General features: G+C 49.8%; 11 protein-coding genes across 11 annotated transcripts in view; 5 read left to right on the forward strand and 6 right to left on the reverse strand.

Moving 5' to 3' along the window:
- Pmar_PMAR004321 (sugar transporter, putative) overlaps positions 1 to 853 on the reverse strand; it is a gene marked incomplete at both ends in the record, with an annotated part of 1,359 nt that extends 506 nt beyond the window's left edge. The window contains 6 exons of the mRNA XM_002788815.1: positions 13 to 52; positions 97 to 212; positions 256 to 350; positions 396 to 487; positions 534 to 630; positions 681 to 853. Of these exons, the coding sequence (XP_002788861.1) occupies positions 13 to 52; positions 97 to 212; positions 256 to 350; positions 396 to 487; positions 534 to 630; positions 681 to 853 (613 nt within the window). The remainder of the gene's footprint in view (positions 1 to 12; positions 53 to 96; positions 213 to 255; positions 351 to 395; positions 488 to 533; positions 631 to 680) is intronic.
- Positions 854 to 2,141: 1,288 nt separating this feature from the next.
- On the forward strand, positions 2,142 to 3,454 carry Pmar_PMAR004322 (eukaryotic translation initiation factor 3 p42 subunit, putative). The gene is made up of 8 exons (XM_002788816.1): positions 2,142 to 2,234; positions 2,311 to 2,434; positions 2,482 to 2,659; positions 2,712 to 2,810; positions 2,861 to 2,967; positions 3,009 to 3,094; positions 3,147 to 3,246; positions 3,292 to 3,454. Exons 1-8 carry the CDS (start codon positions 2,153 to 2,155, stop codon positions 3,365 to 3,367), a joined length of 852 nt encoding a protein of 283 aa, XP_002788862.1. The 5' UTR covers positions 2,142 to 2,152; the 3' UTR covers positions 3,368 to 3,454.
- A 68-nt stretch (positions 3,455 to 3,522) lies between these two features.
- Positions 3,523 to 5,767, forward strand: Pmar_PMAR004323 (uridine cytidine kinase I, putative; the record flags this gene model as incomplete). The annotated part of the gene is made up of 12 exons (XM_002788817.1): positions 3,523 to 3,630; positions 3,682 to 3,851; positions 3,904 to 3,990; positions 4,035 to 4,135; positions 4,184 to 4,273; positions 4,321 to 4,416; positions 4,464 to 4,644; positions 4,695 to 4,969; positions 5,019 to 5,197; positions 5,248 to 5,411; positions 5,460 to 5,627; positions 5,672 to 5,767. The coding sequence occupies exons 1-12, from the start codon at positions 3,555 to 3,557 to the stop codon at positions 5,765 to 5,767; spliced, it is 1,683 nt and encodes a 560-aa protein (XP_002788863.1). The 5' UTR covers positions 3,523 to 3,554.
- A 204-nt stretch (positions 5,768 to 5,971) lies between these two features.
- On the forward strand, positions 5,972 to 6,234 carry Pmar_PMAR004324 (conserved hypothetical protein; the record flags this gene model as incomplete). The annotated part of the gene is made up of 2 exons (XM_002788818.1): positions 5,972 to 6,082; positions 6,127 to 6,234. 2 exons carry the CDS (start codon positions 5,972 to 5,974, stop codon positions 6,232 to 6,234), a joined length of 219 nt encoding a protein of 72 aa, XP_002788864.1.
- Positions 6,235 to 7,182: 948 nt separating this feature from the next.
- On the forward strand, positions 7,183 to 10,580 carry Pmar_PMAR004325 (Calcium-binding protein, putative; the record flags this gene model as incomplete). The annotated part of the gene is made up of 17 exons (XM_002788819.1): positions 7,183 to 7,196; positions 7,738 to 7,831; positions 8,126 to 8,183; positions 8,234 to 8,342; positions 8,388 to 8,508; positions 8,559 to 8,636; positions 8,695 to 8,787; positions 8,830 to 8,903; positions 8,958 to 9,030; positions 9,079 to 9,168; positions 9,220 to 9,328; positions 9,385 to 9,464; positions 9,580 to 9,647; positions 9,699 to 9,804; positions 9,967 to 10,104; positions 10,155 to 10,283; positions 10,330 to 10,580. The coding sequence occupies 17 exons, from the start codon at positions 7,183 to 7,185 to the stop codon at positions 10,501 to 10,503; spliced, it is 1,608 nt and encodes a 535-aa protein (XP_002788865.1). The 3' UTR covers positions 10,504 to 10,580.
- Positions 10,581 to 10,729: 149 nt separating this feature from the next.
- Pmar_PMAR004326 (hypothetical protein) lies at positions 10,730 to 13,171 on the forward strand (the record flags this gene model as incomplete). The annotated part of the gene is made up of 9 exons (XM_002788820.1): positions 10,730 to 10,810; positions 11,096 to 11,276; positions 11,319 to 11,375; positions 11,428 to 11,585; positions 11,634 to 11,728; positions 11,984 to 12,068; positions 12,119 to 12,358; positions 12,666 to 12,805; positions 12,856 to 13,171. 9 exons carry the CDS (start codon positions 10,730 to 10,732, stop codon positions 13,169 to 13,171), a joined length of 1,353 nt encoding a protein of 450 aa, XP_002788866.1.
- A 782-nt stretch (positions 13,172 to 13,953) lies between these two features.
- Positions 13,954 to 15,670, reverse strand: Pmar_PMAR004327 (conserved hypothetical protein; the record flags this gene model as incomplete). The annotated part of the gene is made up of 1 exon (XM_002788821.1): positions 13,954 to 15,670. The coding sequence occupies exon 1, from the start codon at positions 15,661 to 15,663 to the stop codon at positions 13,954 to 13,956; it is 1,710 nt and encodes a 569-aa protein (XP_002788867.1). The 5' UTR covers positions 15,664 to 15,670.
- A 2,449-nt stretch (positions 15,671 to 18,119) lies between these two features.
- Positions 18,120 to 18,749, reverse strand: Pmar_PMAR004328 (conserved hypothetical protein; the record flags this gene model as incomplete). The annotated part of the gene is made up of 1 exon (XM_002788822.1): positions 18,120 to 18,749. The coding sequence occupies one exon, from the start codon at positions 18,747 to 18,749 to the stop codon at positions 18,120 to 18,122; it is 630 nt and encodes a 209-aa protein (XP_002788868.1).
- A 598-nt stretch (positions 18,750 to 19,347) lies between these two features.
- On the reverse strand, positions 19,348 to 20,044 carry Pmar_PMAR004329 (hypothetical protein). Its single transcript, XM_002788823.1, has one exon. It carries the CDS (start codon positions 19,987 to 19,989, stop codon positions 19,501 to 19,503), a length of 489 nt encoding a protein of 162 aa, XP_002788869.1. The 5' UTR covers positions 19,990 to 20,044; the 3' UTR covers positions 19,348 to 19,500.
- An 881-nt stretch (positions 20,045 to 20,925) lies between these two features.
- On the reverse strand, positions 20,926 to 21,486 carry Pmar_PMAR004330 (hypothetical protein; the record flags this gene model as incomplete). Its single annotated transcript, XM_002788824.1, has 1 exon — positions 20,926 to 21,486. One exon carries the CDS (start codon positions 21,484 to 21,486, stop codon positions 20,926 to 20,928), a length of 561 nt encoding a protein of 186 aa, XP_002788870.1.
- A 1,457-nt stretch (positions 21,487 to 22,943) lies between these two features.
- Pmar_PMAR004331 (hypothetical protein) lies at positions 22,944 to 23,780 on the reverse strand (the record flags this gene model as incomplete). Its single annotated transcript, XM_002788825.1, has 1 exon — positions 22,944 to 23,780. One exon carries the CDS (start codon positions 23,778 to 23,780, stop codon positions 22,944 to 22,946), a length of 837 nt encoding a protein of 278 aa, XP_002788871.1.
- Positions 23,781 to 24,874: the final 1,094 nt, after the last annotated feature.

The following is a 24,874-nucleotide window of genomic DNA, read 5'->3' on the forward strand; positions in this document are numbered from 1 at the left end:
GCCAGTTGTCACCGTGGAGCCGCAGGTCCGGCATCAACCACCATAGAAGAGCCTATAAGGGGGAGGGTGGGGGATGACGAGCCGAGAGACACTCACCGTGACCAGCAGCTGGCCGGCAGAAAACATTCCAAGGATGAAGGCAATAACAACATTGCGTTTGGTAGAAGGGGTGCATTCCAAGAGAAGGGTGAGAGTACTGGGAGTCACCACACCTACGAGGAAGCATGACTTCCTGCTCAGCACTGAGGCAATCACCGTAAGACAAGCCAACGAATATCCTTGTGATCATAAGGCCGTCTACTGTGTTGACAAATGCTGAGAACACACCTGCTACGACCATGACGATGTACCTGGGCCGGGGAGGTCGTTCGGAGATGAAGAGAAGTAGTCCTTACGATGTGAGGATGGCAGGTCGACGGCCCACGACATCGGCAATGTGGCCGGCCATGAGGCTGCCAAGTAACACTCCGACGAATGGAACAGATACCTGATAATAATCGCTGCTTTCTCGGAAGGAAAGAGATAAGGCCGACAAGGGATCCTCGTATCCAATTGGAGAAGTGCCACTCCTCTTGAAGGGCCTGTAGTATGCTAGACATCAATACGACTTCAGCACCGTCCTGCATTTGCCTGATGCATTCGTCCTGCAATTGTCAATTCAGAAAGAAGGACTATCTTACATGCCGCTAACAGCTATCATCATCTTCCAGTGGAACCACCCGAAACCAGCCTCATCAATCCAATGGTTCAACTGTCGAAGTGAGGTGTATCGTAGGCGGGTCGGGTGGGACCCAGTGCCTCCCTCATTGTCCGAGAGGTCCGTCTCGACAGCTCGTCGGGATCGTTCAGCCATAGCTCAACACCAACTGGGGGCTGGTCCACTGTGACTAACCCAAGCACACCTGATACTTCACAATCCGATAGAGCCTTCCACATCAGCATCAACCAACAAAAGGCTACAATAGCCTCATTACTACAGCAATTCCCCCCAAGAGTCAACCCTAGGCGAGTCGGAGGCGCTACAAGGCAATGCAAGAAGCTGCGGGCCGAAGACGAAGCCGACAGTGCTCCATGCACTCTTAGTACAATCAATTTCGCCAGGCGGGGCAGCTATGCCACCACTCTTAGTACAATCAATTTCGCCAGGCGGGGCAGCTATGCCACCACTCTTAGTACAATCAATTTCGCCAGGCGGGGCAGCTATGCCACCACTCTTAGTACAATCAATTTCGCCAGGCAGGGCAGCTATGCCACCACTCTTAGTACAATCAATTTCGCCAGGCGGGGCAGCTATGCCACCACTCTTAGTACAATCAATTTCGCCGGGCGGGGCAGCTATGCCGCCACTCTTAGTACAATCAATTTCGCCAGGCGGGGCAGCTATGCCACCACTCTTAGTACAAGCAATTTCGCCAGGCGAGGCAGCTATGCCACCACTCTTAGTACAATCAATTTCGTCAGGCGGGGCAGCTATGCCACCACTCTTAGTACAATCAATTTCGTCAGGCGGGGCAGCTATGCCACCACTCTTAGTACAATCAATTTCGCCAGGCGGGGCAGCTATGCCACCACTCTTAGTACAATCAATTTCGCCAGGCGGGGCAGCTATGCCACCACTCTTAGTACAACCAATTTCGCCAGGAGGGGCAGCTATGCCACCACTCTTAGTACAATCAATTTCGCCAGGCGGGGCAGCTATGCCACCACTCTTAGTACAATCAATTTCTCCAGGCGGGGCAGCTATGTCACCACTCTTAGTACAATCAATTTCGCCGGCCGGAGCACCTATGCCACCCTCCTTGATACAATCGATCCCCCAGAAGCACTAAGTAGGACGACTGAAGTAACTCCAATTTCGACGAAAGGCGGGAATAAGTGTCGTTGTTAGTGAAATCGATTCGGAACTGGTAATTTCATTCGAGGGGCCGATATGGTATCTTTGCCTGAAGACCAATGTCGATCCTAAAGCAATGTATATCTCAGAGCAGTGGCATAGCCGCCCCACCCGACAGAGCTGATCGAAAGGGAAGTAGACGACTTTGTCCACGAAACTGCTCTGTTAATATCGATCATGATGGCGAGCGCGAGCTGGATTAGACCGCCGCCGTGAAGCAGCAACGTATCAATCATCAGTGGCGGTATGACTTCATTAATGACAACCGGCCGATGGGCTGACGAGGATCCCATATCACCCAGCAATAGGGAGGTACCACCCGCTACCGAGACGGACATTGGTAAGGATTAGTAGTGTGCTTATACCTCCCCAGAGTCGACCTAAGATTTCCGCCTAGTCTCATGATGGGCCTTCAGATCCCGAGACTGGCCTTAAGACGATAACCGAGTACCAGGAGAGAGATGGGGCCGTGTATAAGATCACTAGAGTCGTTAAGGTCACCACAGTTCGAGTTACGTGCAGCAAGGCTGAGGCCGAAAGGTAGTACCTATAGGGTGCTCTGTGGAGGGCACGGGTGCTTCCATCAGACGACGACGTTGGACTCCCTTCGGAAAGGCGGTAGAGACGAGCAAAAATAGCACCTTTGCGAACCGTACCGAAGATGAGATAAACCTAGAGCCTAGCAAACTCACTGGTGCTAGCGCTGCCGCGGAGGACGAGACCGGCGCTGATCAGGAGAAGTTCTGGGCCGCGAGTGTGGACCAGGTAGTAACAGGGAGTGCGCCAGGCACATATTTCGTCCCATCACCGGCCGTAGGTCCTCGGTCTCAACAAGAAGAAGGCTAGCGTATGGACTAAGTTCCGTGGTGAAACTGAAGGAGAGGCCGATGGAGAGGCTGAGAAGGAGGCTATTCCGGTACAACCCCTCAACACTTCCCATGACGGTGATGGTGTGTCTCAATATAGCTTCGCACCCACACGACTGGCCGCTATGTTCCACCCAACCAGCGTGGTCTCGGCGGTGGTGCTAGGCCTTTCGATCAACAGAAGGATAGGGATGAGCATACCTTACGGTAGGTCTACACTCCTGTACACTAGAGTATTGCTCGCTCAGTGTGTCAAACCTTTCTGAGGATGTCGGTGATGGTGACCTCCAGCAGCTCTTCTCCACCGCTGGTCGTGTCCAGAGGATCTATCTTGGTGAGACTCCTGTCGGTGGTCGTGCTTCTCTCCCACTAAACACTTCCCTTAGCTCGCAACCCCGAGACTGGCCTTTCCAAGGGCTTCGCCTTCGTCACGTACTACAACAAGAAGGATGCTGAAAAGGCCCTTGAGAAACTCAACGGACATGGGTAGACCCTTACAATGCCGCTTTGGATCAGTTCGGGTGTCATTAGTTACGATAACCTCATTCTCAAGCTCGACTGGGCCAAGCCTGCTCAGCCCAGAGGGGACCGCCCGCCTCGTCATTAAGCAGCACGTCTGCTGCGACTTGTTGGTACCGGATGTCGGTTCTTGTTTCGAAGGTACTATGTCGTTAACATTACGAGCTAATACGCGGCTTGAAGCACCGTTCCTTCTGTCCTGATGGGGAGTTGAGTCGGGAGCTGTCTTAATCATGGGTTGACAGTGTGCTGATTGGATACACTCGCCTTCCATCATGACAGCGCCACAGCCCTCCACGACAACAGGTGAAGGACCTACTGTCATCGCCCCTGTGGTCACTCCTGATGCTAGTAAGATGTGCAACGGCGTGAATAGGAGTGGTATTGTTGCCTACACTGTAGCGCCATCGCCGGTGGAGAGGAGCACTGTCCCGCTGGTATCTTCCTCTTCGTCATCGACAAGCTCCCAATCTGGTCCGTTGATGATTGGTATTGCCGGAGGGACGGCGAGCGGTAAGACCGAGATCGCTATGGAGATTGCATCACAGCTCAACCTACACGAAGATTTGGAGGTCGTCAGTGCTACACTCTCCTCTCCTATCACGCTTATTGGGATGGTGTTAGGTCATCCATCAGTCCTCCTTCTACAAGGATGCTAGGGCGTATCCTGAGGTCAACGATGAGAACTACAACTTCGACCATCCTGATGCTGTAGGTCTGAGCGGCAGCCCCTCGTGCATTGGTGGTGGTCTTAGTTCGACTATGATTTGATGATAAGGACGTTGTTGGACCTCAAGAAGGGATTAAACGTCTTCATCCCTCACTACGATATGCGGTCAAGGCTCCGCAATGACAGGTGAATCGGGGAGGTGTCGGTCTCCTACAGATAGTGGCTTCTGTGTAGGGCTCGGAAGGTCTCGGGAGTCCACGTAGTAATCTTCGAAGGGATCTTTGCGATCTATTGGGAGGCAGTCAGAGACCTCCTCGACCTGCGGTAGCGCCCACTGTTAAAAGGGGCGTATAATGCATTTTCTGCATTAGGTTGTTCATTCATTGTGATGATGATACTAGGCTGGCAAGACGCCTCGTCCGTGATGTTAGAGGGATGGGGGAGAGTGTAGACTCTGTCATTTCCAAGTACTATGGGCTTACCTACAGTACCAGTCCAGGTGGTAACCTAACAGGTACTTGAGTACTATAAAGCTGTCCCATGAGCGCTACCTCAAGCCGTGTATGAAATATGCTGACCTCATCATACCAGATGGTGTCGAGAACGTTATAGCACTCCAGGCCATAGTACAGGTCATTCGCCTTCAGCTCATGGCTAGAGGGCTCCTCAGCTTCCATAGGACTCTAGCGGATGTGGTAGGCTGTCATTGTGGGCAAGGCAGATGTCATAGTCCTGGCCCCCTCAGGGCCTGCATGATGACGAACCACAGTACATGATACACGAGTTGAAGTCTAGTGATGAAGTGGGATACATTACTCGTGTGCTGCGGAAGCCTCGAGAGCTCCGTAGAGAGTCCCTCCTCTTCTACTGCGACCGTCTGAGTTACCTAATCGTCCGATATATTGACGGTATTATGTTTGCTGGGGAGCCTCCTGCCCCCGACCACAGTGAGTCGGTGGTCTACGCCTCTCTGATTGGGTATGGGGACGTAATGGAGTCTGGTGTGAAGCAACACGATAGGTAGTAGACCATGCGGCTGTGTATGGGATGGGATCGCCTTGGTTTGCAGGCTGTGTAGTTTTGGTAAGCTGACAGTCCCTCGAGCCCTGCTCACGGCTCGACGCCACTTCCTCGCCTCGGGCTCCCTAGCCCCACACAGTGTGCTCCTCGGCGGAGGATCCCCAACCTCGAGTGCAGCGGCTGGCAGTGAATGTAATCTGCAAACTGGTGCCACACCCAAGTTGGCTGGTAGTGGGATAATGTTTGTAAGGAGTGGTATTAGTTCGAATGATATTCAGAGCCTACTCCACTACACCTTCCTGGGGCAGTGGTCACGGAAGGTAGTCCATGTTGCTCACCAGTGAGAAGCAACGGTGCTCTGGATGGCTCTTCAAGCATGAGTTTCGTGTCGGGTCCCCCTCTGGTCGAGGTGGTCTATTTGCCGACCAAGGCTCAGAACAGCGTGAGTAGATCGCCAGCGTTAATGGTCTTTGCAAAGTCCTGTGGTCAGATTGTGGTTATTTTGATGGCGGTTCTGGCTGATCAAGAGCTCGCTGTTGCGGCTGTGAGGGCGCTGCAGGCTCAGGGTGTCTCCCCCTCGAGAATCATTATAGCCTGCATGTTCGCTGATGCCGAGATGTGTAAGAGCACTTTGAGGGCTATTGGAGGCGCCGTACAGGTCAGTGGCTGTTACCTTACTTCTCATGAACTTAGACTAGTTAGGTTGTCGTCGGCAGCCTGGAGGTGACCAATAACGTAGTAGAGCTTCGAGGCCTCGAACGGGACCTATGCACACGTTACTTGGGCATGACTGATTGACGTTGGTCATCATACGCCTTCGTGGGTCAAAAGCCTTGATGATCGCGTACTCGTATCATCTCTACTTCTCTGTCTCTCTACCATTCTAGTTTCTCCCCTACATTAGTTAGGTATTGCGCTGATGAGACGGTAGAGGTGTGGTATGTCGTCTTGTCGTAGTTGATTCCGCAGCTCGAGAGGCTGTGTTAACGTTGGCTGAAGATGATGGCTGCTAACAGGCCTAAGGTCACCCGCAATGTCACTGTGTGTACCATGATGCCTCTACGGCGGTGCATCGAGAACCATATGGGGGATATCTCCCAGTGTGTGAAGGAAGTAAGCTGTGGTTGAGCAGGACACCTATGGATGGTTCTGGTCAGGTTAGAGACTTCGAGCGGACATGCAACAAACGGAAGCACTATGTACATGACCGTGATGGTCTTGATGACTGCAGGAGTGGTCTTTACGGCTCTAAGCAGACAGTTTGAGCGTCGTCCTCTCGTTGGAATCATCATGCAATAGTTACCACAAGTGTTTTTGGTGATGAGTATGTCGTGTTGGGAAGTCAATAATATCGGACTTCTCGACGCACGAGGTGACCTTGAAGATACCTTACCATCTTGAATATGGCATATTTGAAACTCTTACATGAAAGGCGCGAGTATGAGCTATTAGCGTAAGTGTCGATGAAGCTTGACAGTTCTCACACAATGAAGGGTTAAATACTGTTACGTACGACAACCAGAACTCTGAAGCTCCTGAAACAGATAGGAAATCGCCTGCCATACGAAATTTCGACTCGGTCATCGGGCATATACAGGCGATGGGTAGAGGCACCGTGACAAGAATCACTTCATAGGCCATCGCCACTGTTGCAGTTGGGTATGATGCTTATCAGCCTTCGGTATAAGGTTGGCGACAGGAGCTTAGGCAGAGGGTAGGAGACAAGTATGTCCGTAAAATAGTTGTGAGTATCTTCAATAGCGGTGATGAGTCTCACCCTTCTGTCGTTTCACACATCACTTTGTTCCCGGAAACTTTCCGTATGTGCCTGATCACCGCGATATCATCGTCCGGGTCTGTAGATGACCGAAGATATCTTTCAACGATTTCGTCTGTAAGCTGCGGTCTGGGGTACTGTAGAAGCCAGGAAGTCTCTGGGTCCTTGTTCGTCTTAGAGAGGGTAGTGGTCATATAAACATCAACGTACTTACTATAGGACACCTTATAGTGCTGAACAGGATCCCGACATCAGCTAAAGGCTTCATCCCGTTCGCGGTCATGTGTTGCTTAAGCATAACGGTGTTTCTTCTTTTCTTTTTTGCATTACATAGATGACGTCGATGGGGAGCAAGAATACAATTAGTGCTTAGCCTTGGCCTCATCGGACCTTAACTCCTTCTGTACTTGCCAGCAGCGGCTCGCCAATTGCAAACATGTGGATCAATAAGTGAGAAAACGTTACGGCAGCCATCGCCCGTCCCCTGTTAGTGACATAAGCTTGGGTGTTCGTACTTCCTGAACTGAGTCAGGAGCGAGTTCATGAGAGGCCCTACTCCGAGATGAGGTCATCGCACTGTTATGGATCTCGTCAGATTTCCTAGTTCCGCAACCACTCGGCACCTCTACAAATGGAATTAATCGATTACTAGGGCGTGCGCGTATGTATCTCATCGGAGTAAGAATGAGTACGGTGCTGTTGAGCACGCATGAGCATTAGCCGGTCTTGTACACCGGGAACAGCGGTAGCGTCTGCTCAAGTTAAACAACACAAACCGAGGTCTACTCCACCACCACCGCCACCACCTCTTTCACTGAGTCTAGCAGGAGCCAAGAGAAGTCAGGGTTCTAACTCGTTCGCATTAGGAGGAGGTAGTAGCAGTTCAGTCAGCAACAAGAACCGCCTTCAATCTTCATCTGCTAGTAAAAGACTAGCACCACCAAGGTAGTTAAACTCATTGGTCTGAGAAGTCACTGTGGCTGTGTGTTAGGGTCAAAACCCGTACTTCTAACAACCGTCCGTCACCAGCTCTTCTACAAGGCTCGGTAGGAGCGGAGTCAGCGACATCGTCTCCTTCGACTGAAGTAGTAGTAGTAGTAGTAGTAGTAGTAGTAGTAGTAGTAGTAGTAGTAGTAGTAGTAGTAGTAGTAGTAGTAGTTGTTGTTGTTGTTGTTGTTGTTGTTGTTGTTGTTGTTGTTGTTGTCGTTTTTGTGGTTGTTGTTGTTGTTGTTGTTGTTGTTGTTGTTGTTGTTGTTGTTGTGGTTGTTGTTGTTGTTGTTGTTGTTGTTGTTGTTGTTGTTGTTGTGGTAGTGGTAGTAGTTATTGTTGTTGTTGGTGTAAAAGTATTTAACTGTATCGTCATATCGTTGTCGCCTTAGCATCCAGCTATCAGAGCAGCTAGACGTACAAGGAAAGAGCCTAGAAGAGAACCCAAAGGTAAATAGAATTATTCGAAAATTGGTGGTCTATATATGTGGTCCCTGTAGGATTTATTACTTGTTTTTCGCACTTCTCGGAGATTTGCCAAACCAACTGCAGCGTTCTTTGCATCGGAGTCAGAGACAACATGTTCAATTTTGTTCAAAACATCTTCAAGTAAGCATGACAGTTGTGACGAGTTACCCGACACCACTGCTGTAGGCCGTCGGGTTACAAGAAACAGAAACCACAGGAGTTGGTCAAACAGATGGCGGATGAGCTACAGGGTCTCCCCGACGTTATTGAGGAGTCGGCAAACTCCAACTCTGTTACTGGAATGACGGTAGTAGTAGTTAGGAGATCTATGGAGCGTATCGTGGCTGACCTTCGTAGGTATCTTTATCGATGTCAAAGTCCTTTCAGAGGAGCCTTTCCTTAGTGTCAGAGACTGAGACTAAGAAGTATGCCCCGGTAAGCGTCGGTCGTTGGCTTACCACATTTCCTTCACATCTGTTGTTGCTTACCTCAGCTTGAGGACTTCCTAGCGTCAGTAGTGATCCCAACTACTAGTGGTGCTTCTGGTGACCATAAGGCAGATACCCACGCCGGTCCTCCTACCCAGGTAGTGACCCTAATAGTATTGTGCATATCCTCATCTGCTCAGTATGGCAATGTTACTAGTGCGCGTAAACCGCCGAAGTCAGAGGATATTCAGAAAGTGGTCAACCAGAGTCTACAGTAATGATGATATGTGGTGGAGTAAGCTGCTGTTGTTACTATCACCACGCTCAGGAGTAACCTCCTGCTGAAGATTGCTCGGCATATTGCAGTAGCTAGCCCTGAACTCAGACGCTCGTGCGTACAGGTGACGGTCGCTGAGGCTTAGTAGTGTGTATGGTAGATGGCGTAGCAGGTCTGGGGGCATCTGTTGAAATTGGAGTCACCTAAGACCCACGAGAGGGTCAATTTAGCGTACTTGATGACGCATCCGGATTGCATGAGGGTAGTAATCACCGTTAGTGGTATAGGTGATACTGGTCTTCCTCGTCATCAGTGCCTGATGTCGTGCTATAGTATTCCCGATTGCTCAATACACGTTGGCGTGATGATCCGTGATGCGTGTAAATTCCATGATGTTGTGCAGTCGCAGATGTTCAACTCTGGTGGGCCCCATCCTCATCGGAACTCTCTCGGGAAGTTTCCTTTCCTGCTATGACAGGTCTGATTTACCAACTTTTTGACGTCATGCACTCGCATAATTTCGATACGCAAGCGGACGGATTTGAGACTCTTAAGGAGGTACTTGATAAACTTCTTGGTCTTGGTCACGAGGAACTATCGCGGTTAATGGTTGTACTTGAAGAGTTCACTCCAGTTGCTCGCCCCTGAGCGCAGTGTAAATGTTCACTGTTAGGTTCTGATGAACCATAAGGATGTCTCTGTTCGTTGGCTGCTCGACAACTTTGATGAATTCTTTAATAAGTAGTGATTGAGCTCGCTACTACACTAGCAGTAGTGATGATGATGATTCAGGTACCAGGAGCTATTGGATACGTCATCGGGAGATACGCAGTACGTCACTCTTCGTCAGTCTTTGAAGTTATTGGGAGACATATTACTCGACAGACCTTTCATGAAGGTAGTTATAGTGAAGGATAGATCGCGTAGAGCGTGCATTAGTAGTGGTGTTGTTCACAACCATGGCATGACTCAGTCGTCTGGGGTCACCCTGGGGTATTCGAAAAAAGTGTATGTGCTGTGCGAGTAGAGCGTTTCTGTCTCTATTAAAGGTGTGGGTCAGGTTATGGTAAGGTTTGTTAACGAGGAGCGTTACTTGAAGTCGGTCATGATACTGCTTGGGAACAGCTCTAAGGCGGTTCAAGTAGAAGCCTTCCATGTCTTCAAAATTTTTGCGGCGAATCCTCATAAGGCGCCAGCGGTGGGTTGGCCGAGGTCCGTCTGGAGCGGTTGGTATAAGGCCTCTTTCAGGTGCAACAGATCCTGTACCAGAATAGAGCGAGGCTTGTGAAGTTGTTGGATAAATTAGAAATGGCAGTGATTTCGAGCGGTGGTGTCCACAAGTCCCAAAGTGAGGAGAAGCAGTTTGTGGCGGACAAAGTGAGTTTGTAGGATTCAAGTTATCGGTCCGGAGATGTTGTCTCAGCAAGCCGTCGTGAACAAGTTGGATAAGCTGACGATGCCGGAGAGAATAGGACATCACCATGGGCATGGGGGAAGAGAGTCTTCGAGTAGTTCACCAGATAGCGCCGGGCGATCATCGAGAACTCAACAGCATCAGCAGTCAGGGTTGGAGAGTCGAGCACGATCTGCAGTGTAGTCCTTATTACAACATATTCCTATCAATTGGCATCATCTCGTGTAACAATGTTATGGTAGAAGCAGCGCATAATCCTGTTGCTGCTACTGCCGCTTCTAACTGTTCTCTCCTTACTGTGTTGTCATTTTGCGTTATTCAATCATTAAAGAGGTGGGATTGTTCTTATCATCAACCTTGTAGTTGTCCTTTGTTGTTGTGGACGATGACGTTATCGACATCAGCCTTCATGATATCGCCATGTTGTGGTAAAAGGGATAAGAGCATCGCTGCAGTCCCGATCAAGAGAGCGGATATCTCGACGCGCCATGTGAGAGGGGTCCGCTGGTCCCTCGGTGGGGAGGATATGTCTTGTACATGAGCGCCTGTCCGAGAGGCGCCCTTGTATATAAGGCTAGGATATAATATAGCTTTATTCGTAACGAGATTATATTTATGTATCGATAATATAGCCTATCTATAGTGGCTATATCATCACTAGCCTCTGGCAGAGGCCCTCTGCATATGAGGCTAGAGTATATATTCATACGTATACGTCCTCTATGTATACTTATCTTGTATATGAGCCAGGTTTGTATGGGTCAGTCGTTGTCAGGAGACGGTCGATTACTCAATAACATCATCATCGTCTGCATGGATGAGTCTCAGCTCGGAAGGGTCCGGTCTTGGCACTCGAAGAGAGTTGAGTCAGATGAGTAGTGTGATCGAGATTGATAAGGACTCTCTAGAAGGGGCACAGGGACAGGAGTCTGTGTTGGACAGGAGGAACTTGGATAGTGAGTGTATTGTAGCTAGAGTGGCCTGGTATGAGCGGTCAGATGGGATGAGGGCTGATGATGATGAGGATGAGTTCAACATAAGGATTCACCGGACACGTAAGCAGCGGCGGAGCTCTTGTTGTTGCTATTGTACTGGGGAGTATCACAGGTAGTTCGTTCAGCGAGGGGAAGTTGGGCCTGAGGATGTCTTCACATGAGGGCGGCTCTCACTTGATCGTTGATGGCATCAATAATGATGGGAGCATCGCGGAATGGAACAAGAGCTGCCCCGAGCTGGCCCTTAGGAAGGGCGACATGATCGTTGGGGTAAGCTGATCAGTGGTGGAGAGCAGCACAGTGAGCCCGTTGTGTCAGATCAATGAGGCTCGAGGGAACTCATCTCGGATGCTCAGGGAGTGCTCGGCTGGCCATGGCGCCCTCCGACTGACCATAAGGCGTCGTCGTACAGTGTGACACGGTATCTGTTGTTGCTGTTCTCATGTTGTACCAATCCTGTCCTCCGTGTCACCATTCTGCGTCGTGTTGCAGTCTAGGCCTAAGTATCCTAGCTTGTCCCGTGTTTTGGGTACGCGACACCCTATGGGGGCGAACAACTGTTGCGATCGCGAATCGACTGGTGACACTAAAGCTAAGCCGAGCAGCTACGACGAAGTAGTCGTAGCTCACGAGAGCTGGCCTGAAGCACACGATGGATTGGGCTACAGGGAGGCGCCGCCTAGTGTTAGCGAGTACGGCGGTGGTGAACTGAGTATGGAGACTTCGGTGGTTGAAGCATCACCGCCCTTAGGGGTTAGTCGACCACTACCCGCATACTCTATTGTTACCGTGTCTGTGCTTAGCCTCTGCCAGGGGTCTCACCTCGAGGGAAGAAGATGTGGATCGTAACGATTGAAAAATCAGGTGGGCGGCGGCCTCCCTGGAGGGACGATGAGTGGCAAGCAGGTGGTCGATTGGGGATTGACGTGGACCATAACGATCCCGGCTACCTGCTGGTGGAGGGTGTCACTGGAGGTGTGGTGGGAGCCTTCAATGGAGAGCACCCAGGAGAGGCCCTTCGACCTGGCGATCACATTGTGGAGGTTGGTACCCTCTGGACCAACGGCCGAGGATGGACCTGTAGGTGAATGGTGTGCGGGGCGACTCCTTCCAGATGATAACGCGGTGCAAGGCGGATCAGCGGCTCACGATGAGCATAGAACGGGAGCTCTCTCGATGATGATGATGATGATGATGATGATGATGATGATGATGACGATAATGATGTCATTGTGTGTGTGACAGTGTTTCTTGATCTCGAAGTTCAATTTTGGTGGACTTACATGGTCACAGGTCTCCATACAGCTGCTATCGAGTTAGGGGAGGATAATAGGTCTGTCGTCAGTGTAGCAACTTCGTATGGCCGACATAATGGATGACGATGATGAGATGCTCAATGATTTTATAGAATCCATCAGAAGGGCTGGGAGGCGTGCTTCGAATGATGTGCCTGTGGATCTCCTGTACGAAGGCTCAGCGTTGAAAGGGAGGTGAGGGCCGCTGAAGCGGGAGGCTGTAGTGTTAGGGGTTCTCTGATTAGGTTCCGTCTGGAGATGCCAAGTGCGGACGATTTCAAACTAACATTCGCTCTAGATGGATCCAGAAGCGACGCAACTGAGTTTGTGTTTATGCAGGAACTCATCACGACAGTGGCAGTCGGTCTCGGCAGAACGCCCTCTTGGGACGGCTTTCTTCCTTCTGATGACGCCAAGGTGGACTCAAACGGTGTAGTCCTCGTAGCGTTCGCTACTGCAGCCAACGTGAAGGAAATGACTACGAAGTTTGCTGAGGTGAGCCAGACCGATGGCATTCTCTGTGACCCCTTCCAAGGTGCTGAGGCGGTGCCTCACGTGTAAGGTCGGCGCTGCTCCCATCCATAAGATGGACAACCTGATGCGGACCACACCACTAGCTGCTCTGCTCACAACCACCATGGACCTCGGTCGCAATTAATCAGTATTTCTCCTAGATGCTGTTATGGAGTTTGAGTCTCATATTGGATGCTAAAGATGTGAACGAACAACTCTCGTCAGGATGCGACATACTCCTATTCCACTCAACGAATAGTGTGTACATGATCCAACATCACCACTTCCCGAAATACCTGTATCCGATCTCAGTACCGTTTAGAAACCTACTCGGCGAATGACGCCCTCAGTGATGGATTTACTTCGGCGGTGGAGGTTAAACTAGTGCATCCCGCCGAGTTCTTCAATTTCATCAGAGATATCGATTTTAACGATCGAGACACCAGTTCCGGTAATCGAAATCCTGCCCAACAGTTAGATGGCCGTGTCCACCTAGAGGATTCATGTATGCTTTACTGATGGCAACATGAAGTGCACCATATTAATCCTCTCCATTTCGCGAGACCCGCTCTAGGCGTATCTGGTGGAGCTGGGGAAAGGCTTTACCATAGCGAAGTGGAAGCTCTCCTGTTAAGGTTCTTTTCATCCAGAACCATAAATCTTCAAGATCGGCGTTGAATGAGACATGAACCCAAGACCAACAAACGGTGTGAAAATGATTAGGCCATCATAGAGACGACTCAGTTGAAGTAGTTACAGATGAGTGGTCATCGATACACATACTATGAAAAATTGCAGCAGCCACCTTGGCTCACCCGCTTGAAAGACGCCTACATATTCGACAAGCAATCGTCGACTATTTCAGTGCTAGTCCTTATAACCAAATCCTTAGCCTCTTGCCCATCGCTGAGAGCTACGACGATCTCGGCGATCCAGCTAGGCATGCCTTCCTCCGGTCCAACGACAACTTCTCCATCGTGGACGAGAGCACTCAGTTGGATCATACCAGGGATATCACGGAACTTGTCCAAAAACTCCGTGCTGTTGACGACGCCAGATTTGGGAGCTCCAACAAAAGAATAGGCGATGCACATGCCAGTGGGCTGAATAGGCGGTCTCGAAGGGATACCGACCGTCATAAGCAGCTGTTCAACAACTAGGTCGACGCCGCTGACATACGTGTGGATGAGTCTAGTAGGACCACCACCCATTCTAGCATTCACTTCGATCAAACGAGGGCCACGACTGGTGAACTTGCCTTCAACATGGAAGACTCCGTTGGTGAATCCAATGGCAGCAACAGCGTCCTGAGCCATGTTTTTGAGTCCGAGGACCTTATCTTCAGGAAGAAGGGAAGGGAGAGCCGCCCAGGTCTCAGCGAAATAAGGCTCCACCGTCGGACCGTTATCGATAACATAACAGAATCTGCATTCGCCATCGGAGAAAATACAGTCCACATCCACCTCGTCGCCATCTAGGTACTCCTCGAGCATCATGTCTAAGGCGATGATGAGTTCAGCATTGATACCATCACCATCGATCACTTCAGAAATGGCCGAGTCCGCACGAACTCTGGTCACTCTCTCCAAGGCACCAGCTTTGACCCTCAGTCCAGCCATCAGTCTGACGAGCTCACCATAGGTACGTCTAAGATCATCCATGTCGGTCACCTTCTGGACACCGAGAGAGGCGGCTCCAGCGATAGGCTTGAGCACTGCTGGGAACCCAACGTGTTCCCCGGCTTCCTCCAGCTGGGCCGGGTCGGTTATCAGGAAGTTCTTGATGGACGGCAGACCCTTAGCGGTCATTATATCACGAGTTTTGTGCTTGTCACGAGCAATATCGACACACGCGACCGAAGGACCAGGGAGGCCTAGGGCCTCTGACAACCTAGCAGCCATGGGCACGGCTAGCTCGATGAAGGTGCAGATACCATCGACAGGACCTACGAGAGGGTCGTCCTTCAGCGACTTCACAGCATCCAAGGCTTGTTGGAAGACGACCTCATTGTCAGCAGCAAAGTCGATCGGGATGAACTTGGCGATGATCTGCTCAGCGACCATCTCCTCGGCCCATGAGTCCTCACCATCAATAACGACGACCTTCACACCGAGCTCAGCCGCCCTCTGGTAAATAAACTTCTTGCCCTTGTAGCCAGCACAGAACATAGCGACAGTCGATCCACGGAGTAGCTGCTGCCTCAGTGCTTGACCTTCTTCCCCATCGTGTTCAAGAAGTTGTCGAGGAATCTGCTTGACCATTTCGAAGGTGGCCGTTGGAGCCAAATCAGCCGCAACCTTCCTGCGCTCCTCAGGGGTCATGGCATCGGGGAGGCTGGACGTCCCAAGGAACATGTCAGCCATGAACGGGGTGGACAGGTCGAGGTTGAGTTGGCCATCTTCGACGACCTCTAGACACATACCATCTAGAGAGGAAATGCTGGGGGACCGCTGATGAGGTCTGGCCAAGGGCGACTGCCATGCTCCCTCGTTGGGCCTGTTGTTAGCGACTTCGAGCGCTTCGTCAAAACTGAGAGTCATTGGTTAGAAAAAAAGTAGCTTCAGACCACAATGAGAACATGCTGACCTGAGGATTTTTATGCGACACCGCGCCGATAACAGCGGAGCGAAGCGCAAGTTGCACTTTTTGATGAAGATTTTGTTAAATATCCCACTCCTGGTCGCGTGAATCTGGTAGGGTAGTTCGGTACGAACCGACCCTAGAAATACCGATCAGGGAATGACTCTCAGTTTCGCAGGGTCTGAGTGACCATCTGTAGTTGGCTAAACAGGTTCCTCCTTACCTTGATTATCCCATGATATACGGAACTAGGGGAAGATCCGATCGCCTCACGGTTTCATCTCTGCAGCGCAATTGCTAGCGAAGCGACGCGACAATCCGCATGCTGACTTGCGTCTCCATCAACAGCCGTTATTTACCGAGGGACCTTCGAGATACAGGTGAGTCGCTACTTAAAGAGGCGCGTTTACAGGACTTTCCACAAGATCTACGCCAGCCTTGATTTTGGTTGGCATCAGGAATACGCCACGTCTCGTAGCAAGTAATATCGTCAGGCAACTGCTATAAGCATCAGCGCTTTCGGCATGGCGTACCGTCGCCTCCCATTTGCTTTGACTCGGATGATCTCGCAGCTGGCAAGTTAGATAGAGACTACATGATCACGCGGCCATCGGATATTCCTATGCCGTCCCTCGCTCGAAACAAGGGGAGGAGTCGATGATTCTACAATGACGGTGGCAATGACTAGGCACGTTTCAAAGAACTGGGTGCCCTGCTACAGTAGCGAACCTGCATGCATGCCTTGTTGACTTCAGTACGAAAGACCACTAGACCAGGTACTGCTGCCGTCACTACTCTTCACTAGTGGTCGTCGTAATCTGAGGGGTCATACAGCTGGGTGGTAGCAGGCAGACAGTCCTCGAGCGGTACTCCAACGGCTTGACGATTTTTTCGATACCTCCCATGCCGACCAAGCCAGCTCCAGTGATCTCGACTGGTCCATCCTTCGAGAGCTCATACTTTTGCCTCTACACGATCTCTTTTTATCGTTGTTTGAGGCGCTACTGTCCCCCAGCACCATACCACTCCCTGACTACATCAGGTGCTCTGATGCCGGCCCGTCTACCGTACAGTGTGTCTCGTCTCTGAGATGATGGGAGCGTTTTTGGAGTCCTACGCTCACTCAGTCCGTAGCAACGGCAGCTCCCTCGCCTAGTGGCAGTGGTAGCTCTGGAACGATGTACCACTCCGGTACGGTTCAGATTGGTCCACTGATAGGCTGCTATTGCCGATCTCACTCACCCTCTCGCCTTCTGACCGCCATCCATTCAAGCATGTTATTATCAGTACTTTGATCAGCAGAAATCCGTCCGTGCTGAGCGCCTTCAACCACTGCTCGGTTCGATGGACAGCCCAACTACTCTGCGCCCTTCAATTCCTCCATGACTGTGGAATGGGCCATCGCGACGTTAAATGTACCAACATATTGGGGCTAAGGAGGCTAATCTTGGTCCGCAAAACCTCCCCATTGTAAAGGAGCGGATTCGATGATAATCATGATCAAGATGGGCGGATACTTTGCCGTATAGCATCAATCATTGGATGGACAGGCTGCGATGGGCGGCCTCGATCGATGTTCCTGACCAGGAACCTATCCTACTGTCGGATGCTCGAGGGCAGATCTTTTCTGGATCAAGCTGATTAGAGACTATGGGAGTAAGCGTTGGAGCACAGGTAGACTTCGTCCACTTGCTGTGATAATGGCCATGCTTTCAAACAATGGGTGAAGACGAGTACAGTGATTGCCAGTGGGAGGCCGAAGAACTCCAGGATTCACAGGTCCGCAGACACCATCTTTGATGTGGCGGCGGAATCATCCAATCAGCTACGCGGCCGGGCGGTAGTTGAGACCCGCTGCCTCTAGAGTCAGAGATGGTTTGGGAAGTGGAGGCACCGCAACGCACGACCACTTACTGCCCGAATTCTCGTGGGCGAACTCGGAAGAGTTGTTAATATCGCAGAGGAGTAATGATAGGAGGCCTCGAAAATCTCGGGTGATCATGTTGAGCAGGAAGAACAGCGATAGTCGACTAATGTGGTGCTCGCCCATCGAAGTTTCATTGTGTATTGTAAACCACTAGGGACCCCTCAGCATCACTCTAATATTCCACTCACGTATCCACAGCCCTTACGGGTATTTCTTTGGATGACGTGCTCCCAGCACTAATGGTTCCATACCACTTTTCCATGAGTTACATGTGTACGGTACCCAACTGAAGAACCTACGGAGCTTTGCATCTATTACAATTGTAACGTATCACTAGTAACAAAACGCGGTGGTTCCAAGGACTTGGAGAAAAGAGTTTCGCGGAATATCAGTTCATCAAGAGAAAGCTCTGGCTTCTTGTCATCACGAGCCGTAGTACTGCACAACAGGCAAGCGAGACAAACGAAAAGGGGAAGATCAGACCGCTGCTTAGTTCTTGCACTGATCAGGAGACAAGTCAAGGTTGAGAGCACCAGCCATTGAAACCTTGAAGACATTGGTGTTAGCGTTGTAACTGCACTTCATGAACTCAGACAACTGCTTGGTGTTCATGCCCAAAGATTCGGCCAACTTGATGAGATCAGCATTATTCCAGTCGGGCTCGACCGTAGTGCAGTCAGACTCCATAGTGTAGCCAATGTTCTTGGCGTTGATCATACCGGCGACATCGAGATCGAACGAGTTGTCGTGGAGCTCGACACTAGCAGGCATACCCATAGCGGAACCACAGTACTCACCCTCGGGCTTCTTGCAGCTGGAGCTAGGGCTGCCAGCGGTAGTCTGGGAAGGGGTGGTAGTGGTTTGCTGACTCTGAGCGGGAGTAGTCTGCTCCGAGGAGGCAGTGGTAGTTTGCTGCTCGTTGTTGGAGGAGGTAGTAGTAACAACCTCAGAGGGAGTGGTAGGCTCCATGAATTTGGTAGTTGCCTGAGGGGCGATAGTAGTCGCCTTGGGGGCAACGGTAGTCGCAGCAGGAGCGGCAGTAGTGGTGCTATCATCAGAGCTGCATCCAGTCAAGGAGACGGCAATGACCGCACTGGCAACGGCAGCGATAAACTTCATCTTACGCACGATAGAGACAAGAGGAAACAAGACTATCTTCTGCCCACGGGCTCTTTTAGCTAACATGGGACAGGCTTTGTGATGTATGTATCCCTTTGTGTGTGGCTCTCTCCACTTGCACCTTGTTACCTAGCAATGGGGCCTTTGGTATTGATGCCGTAATGGGACTGCAACAAGATGTAATGTGAGAAATCGATCTCTCATCTATTCCAATTCGACTCAAGTTCATGGTGCACTCTTGCTTGTGAACTTGTCGAAAGGCAAACTCTATAGAGTAGAATCTTCTCTCTTCGCCCGACGTTTGCTTGCTAACCGTGAGAAGGTTGATTTGAATTTATAACAAATTGGCATTGGCAATAAAGTTGGTCGATCATGCAATCCTATCCTGTCCCAGCTCCAATCACATCATATCCCGTCTACCTTACATTTTTTGGGTAACTAACTTCAAGCGTCTCTAATAACTCGCGTTCATCGCCTGATGAGCCCATACTGGAACCTCTCTGTGTGTTTCCCCTACACACCAAACCATTATAAACTATTCGTTCAAAGTCACACCTGGTACAACCACTATTAATACAAACACAACTCCCTATCGGATGCGTAGTTGACAGGACGAGTAACTAACTGTCAATATACAATGTACAATGCTGCGACTGCAAAGCGCGAAGAACGCGCCAACTGGAATAAATAACAGGAGGAGGGAAGAATAGAAAAGGTACTGCGAAGGCAGAGATCACAACCGACTGAACTCTTAGTTGGAACACTGATCGGGAGTCATATCCAAAGAGTGACCACAAATCTGAGTAACATCGAGAGTGAAGACGTTGGAAGTAGAGTTGTAATCACACAACATCATCTGCGACAACATCGAAGTCTCCATTTGAGCAGACTTGGCCATGGCCTCGTACGAGGGATTAGTCGAGTCAAGGACAAGAGCAGAGCAATCAGAAGACATGGTGAAAGGGACGTCATCACAGGACATCTGACCAGCGAGGTTCATCGAGAACTTGCCATTGTTGATAGTAACATCAGCCGACTGACCCATGAAACTACCACAGTACTTGCCAGTGGGCGCCTGACAGGTGACAGAACCAGTAGGGGCACTGGTGGTAGGCTGAAGGAAGCCAGTAGTAGGGGCCACAGTGGTTGCGGGAGCGGAAGTAGTGGTGCTATCATCAGAGCTGCATCCGGTGAGGGAGACGGCAACGACGGCACTGGCAACGGCAGCGATGAACTTCATGTTGATATAGGCTATTGGTAGAGTGGAAAGGATCCGCAGTATAAGAGCGTTGCAGTGTATAGCTTAATTCAGAGGAGACAAGCTTTGTGCCGCGCGCCAGTGCACCGAGCACAAAGAGAGTCTCAATGGAACGGTTGGAGATGGACTGGAATCGGCTGATTCAGTGTTTCCATGGGACATTCCTATCCATGACTCGTATACATCAGGGTGGTTCCGATGAACCAAAGTCGAATGAGAATCAGAACAGAACCTCGAATGCACGCATGCGCAAAGTACAGCTTGTCTATATCTTAATCGCGATTCGAATTGGGAGAAAAGTCTGATAATGGGGTGTGGGTTGGGATGGAGGTTCTCGCTACATCTGGAGCGTTAACCATTCAAGTTAGCAATTTATCGACTCGTTGCGGTCCGCAACTTGCGGAGACTATGTCAATCAGGTGGCGGCAGCTGGTGCTCGCATAAAATGCATTCAATGCATTGCATTGCGTCCTACGCCATTCAAAACTTCCTGCACGCGCTAAGAGAGGCCAAGCTGGTATCCAATCGAAAATGTTACGGCGTGTGGACCCCGGAAATCCAACCGGCATTGGCTAACTGCTAGCACTCAGAACATACTGAGTTTCCCCACCATGGCGAGCCTATAAGATGAATCGAACCACTCAAACTCAGCGACTCTTATTGTCCAATATAAAGAAAGAGGAGCGGGGCCACACGGCAGAGCATAACGCTCAAATGGTAGAAGTCCTACAAATGAACGATGTGATGGATGCATCAGTGACACATGGTAGCACTGTACGATCCACGCAGTAGCCGAACTACACACCTCAAAGAAAAACAGCAGTACAGCCGAAGCTGCCTGCCAGTAGTGTCTAAGCCGACACATGAATAAATCACAGACAGATCGGGATGAGGACAGATAGCACAAAACACGAACACTTAGTAACCATGATGTTTCTTACTGTTCTCGGGTTCGCAAGCATCATGAGTCATGCTTACCGAAACTTTCGGCTTCCAGTCCAAGTGGAAGCTATCACTAGAGAGGCTGTAAGTGATAGTAAGTATTTGACGGAGCTGATCCGTAGTAAGGCCAAATTCTTCGGCCACACTGTCCATCGCTCCACTGGAATAATCGGGCTCGAAGTCCTTGCAGTCGTATATATGGAAGGGTACGTTCTTGAGGTCGACCTTAGACTCATAGTTGAAATAGAACACGTGTTCCTCAATGAGGATTCGAGCCATATCGCCGTTAATCTTGCCACAGTACTCGCCAGCGGGCTCACCGGAGCAGTAGGCATCATCTCCTCCGCCATGAGAGGACGAGGGAGTGTCGAAACCATCGGCTGTTGTAGGGGCCATGAAGTGATCATCCTTGCCACCAGTAGTGAACACCGCAGGGACTGTCGTAGGAGCAGCAGTGCTGCTACTATCGCTAGAACACCCTGCCAGAGACAGGGCGATTGCAACGGTGCATAAACAAATGTATGAGAACATCGACATGGGAACAACGGATAAGAAATGAAATCAACAACTGTATAAGATACTAAGGTACCCACAGAGCTGATCACGACCGCAACAGAACTATAAATCACCGATGAATTCATCGATCCATATCCTCATAGGTATATATATAGCTTCGCAAGACCATGGGACAATCGCCACAACTAGTAGATATCCCGTTACAGCTGTATGTGATGAGTGTCTCCAATTATAATGTATCACAATAACCTTTCGCAACTGTGAGCGCACGTATTGTCTAGACATGGCAAATGGCTGGAGCAACTGTTGTTGAAATACTGTTCTCCTCGATTAGCAGGTTCGAAAACGTTTCCTCTGTTTGGACATCTCCTACTTCACTCTTCGTGTATCAATCGATGTGGATGCATTTCGAAGTTGAAGTGAAGTAGATGCCATGCGGGACATTGTTTTCTCCTTTGATCCGAATACCTCCCATGATAGGTAGCGGAGCATAACGCTTATAATACCCGCGGATCAACTTATGCTTACTAAGACGTGGAACTACCGACCTCGTCTACACTACGCCTTTTAGAGGTGTATTTGGCTCTTGGTGAGATCAATCCCGTAAGGCGGGGCAGGTATGCTACCACCCCGAGATATGTCTAAGTAACTCTTAATCGAACGAACTCTCGCTTGTGGGGCCGATATGCCATCTCGGGACCTTTACGTTGGCATAAGCAACTATGTCAATGACAGAAGATATGCATCAGTTCCAAGATAGCATATCCGACCCTTTAGCGAGATCGGACTTAGTAACGGCGAACTTGGTCTTCAAGAGGGGTAACACACATTGTGCAGGAATCGTCACGTAGCGACCGCGATTATCATCAGGACCGTCTCGGATTGATGCTTACAGTGGTCTCCGAAATGAATTCCAGTGAGTAAGCTACACTCTATTGTGTAGAAGATAGAGAGAGAGGCAGTCTCCTGAGCGAATTAAAGTGAGTGAGATTTACATTTCTGCATATGCAACTGTGATTGGAACTGCTGCAGTCGGCAGTGGCATCAGTGTCTTTGATACCACTTCCACCAACAGCGCTGACAATGCAATGGATCAATGAATCTGATCAAGCTGCAAGAGGCATCTCTAGCTTGACCCGTATTTTACTCGAGATTTACCACAGAGTTTGCAGCTATTAGGAATCATAGTTTGACCTCATCAAAACTCAAGAACTCCAGGTTCCAAGATAAGGAATGAAAAAGAGGCCACACGGCAGAGCGAAACGCTCGAACAGACGACTAAAGGTCCTCGAGATAAAACCTGCAAGAAGATACCAGTGGCACATGACCGGACCATGAGATCCACATGGAGATCATGCTAGGAACCTCTGGGAAAAAATACCGAGTACAGCCAGTAGTGCTTCGTATGTCGACTCAGGCACAAGAAAAGTGTCAGACAGATTCACTAAGCATAGCAGACAGGATAAAGAACAAATGATTTAGTAACCGTGATGATCATGACCATTCTCGGGCTCACAAGCATCGTGAGACATGTTCATTGAGACACTTGGCGCCCATTCCAAGTGGAAGCTATCACTAGAGCGACTATAAGTGATAGTAAGTACCTGACGGAGCTGATCTGTAGTAAGACCAAATTCTCGGGCTAAACGATCCATCTGCCCACTCGAGTAATCAGGCTCGAAGTCCTCACAATTGTACAGATGGAAGGGTACGTTCTTGAGGTCAACCTCGGACTTGTAGTTGAAGTAAAACACGTGTTCTTCAATAAGGATTCGAGCCATATCGCCATTGATGTTGCCACAGTATTCGCCAGCAGGCAGACCCGGACAGTACACATCATCGCCTCCCGAATGAGGAGTCATCGTGGGAGGATAGAAATCATGGTCTGTGGTACCAAAGTCAGGACCTGTTGTATCATAATGATAACCTGGTGTATGATCATGCTCGTTCCCACCGCCACAAATATCATGAGTCATGGTAACCGAGATGTTAGACTCCCAATCTAGGTGGAAGCTATCGGTGGGCAGACTGTAAGTGATAGTTAGTGCTTGACGGAGCTGATCCGTACTAAGGCCAAACTCTCGAGCTACACGGTCCATCTCGCCAGTCGAATAATCAGGTTCAAACTGCTTGCAATTGTGTATGTGGAAAGGGATGTTCTTCAGATTAACCTTCGACTCGTAGTTGAAATAAAAGACGTGCTCCTTGACAAGGATTCGAGCCATGTGACCGTTAATAGCACCACAGTATTCACCAGCGGGCTTGCCGGAGCAGTACTCGTCATCTCCATCAGGATAATAAGTAGTAGGAGCCATGAAATGATCATCTCCACTACTAGTCGTGTACGTAGCCGGAACCGTAGTAGGAGCACCGAAGCTGCTAGTATCGCCAGAACATCCTGCTAGGAATAGAGCGAGCGACAAAGCACATAATCCTCCGTATGAGAACATGTATATGGTATTAACGTATGAAAACAACAACTGAATAATAAAACAAGGCAAACTTTTACATCAGCCTTAGCCCGAGCCTATAACGGGGTAAATCCGGAAAACAGCCACGATATTTTAATATCACTACATCACACTGAATCTGGTGCCACCAGAAACTTCTACTGCAGCTATTCACTTCAATTAGTAGCTGATATCTAGTGTGACACATGTCTCCATCCACCTTGTGTCACCACCATTATAAGCTCTCCCAAGATATACAAATCACTAGGACTATACATTGTGCGAGTTACACCTCCTCCCACGTAGGGTCAACACCACACTTGTTTCTAATTTGATTACGATCGATCCGACTATGCAATCAGAATGGAGTTTAGTTTGCAGATGAATAGGCTGATGCGGAAGTGCCTCCCTTTATTGGAAGGCTCTTCTTGCCTACATTGCCGAGGGAAGACGAATAATAGTAGCAGTCAGATAGACTAAGAAGCATTATATACAAACTGATACTTGTGATGGTGAGTAACGGGACTACTTCTCGCCAAAGATGGCGCGCTAAATCATCACTGACCCTTAGTGAGATTCAGAGAAGTAGTCGGTGGATAAGTCACGAAGAAACTGTCGTTGTGGACTGAGTAAGTGATCGAGAGATCCTTGTTCAACTCAGCGGTTGTCGTCCCGTGCCTGTTCGCTGCAGCAACTACTTGATAATTACTATAGTCAGGTACAAACACAGTGCAGTGATGCATGTAGTAGGCAACATTACTGATAACATCACCAGAGGGTATACTGATGGAGAATGACTTGGACTTCACAGTCACACTACCAACGAGGCCTTCATATTCGAAGTAGTACACCCCGCTCGGCGCTCGACCACACATAACATCACCAGTTGAAGTAGAGTTGCTACCGAGGCTACTTAAGAGGCGTCAATGGGTTTGTGAGTTGGCGCGAGAAACGATTGA

Source organism: Perkinsus marinus (genome assembly GCF_000006405.1).
Source record: "Perkinsus marinus ATCC 50983 genomic scaffold scf_1104296927642, whole genome shotgun sequence".
NCBI lineage: Eukaryota > Perkinsozoa > Perkinsida > Perkinsidae > Perkinsus > Perkinsus marinus.

Coding starts and splice junctions, on each gene's coding strand:
- Pmar_PMAR004322 (XM_002788816.1), top strand. CDS start 2,153: ATGACAACCGGCCGATGGGCTGACGAGGATCCCATATCACCCAGCAAT. Junction 2,660..2,711: donor GGGCCGCGAGTGTGGACCAG/GTAGTAACAGGG, acceptor CACCGGCCGTAG/GTCCTCGGTCTCAACAAGAA. Junction 2,811..2,860: donor CTGAGAAGGAGGCTATTCCG/GTACAACCCCTC, acceptor GTCTCAATATAG/CTTCGCACCCACACGACTGG.
- Pmar_PMAR004329 (XM_002788823.1), bottom strand. CDS start 19,989: ATGAAGTTCATCGCTGCCGTTGCCAGTGCCGTCGTTGCCGTCTCCCTC.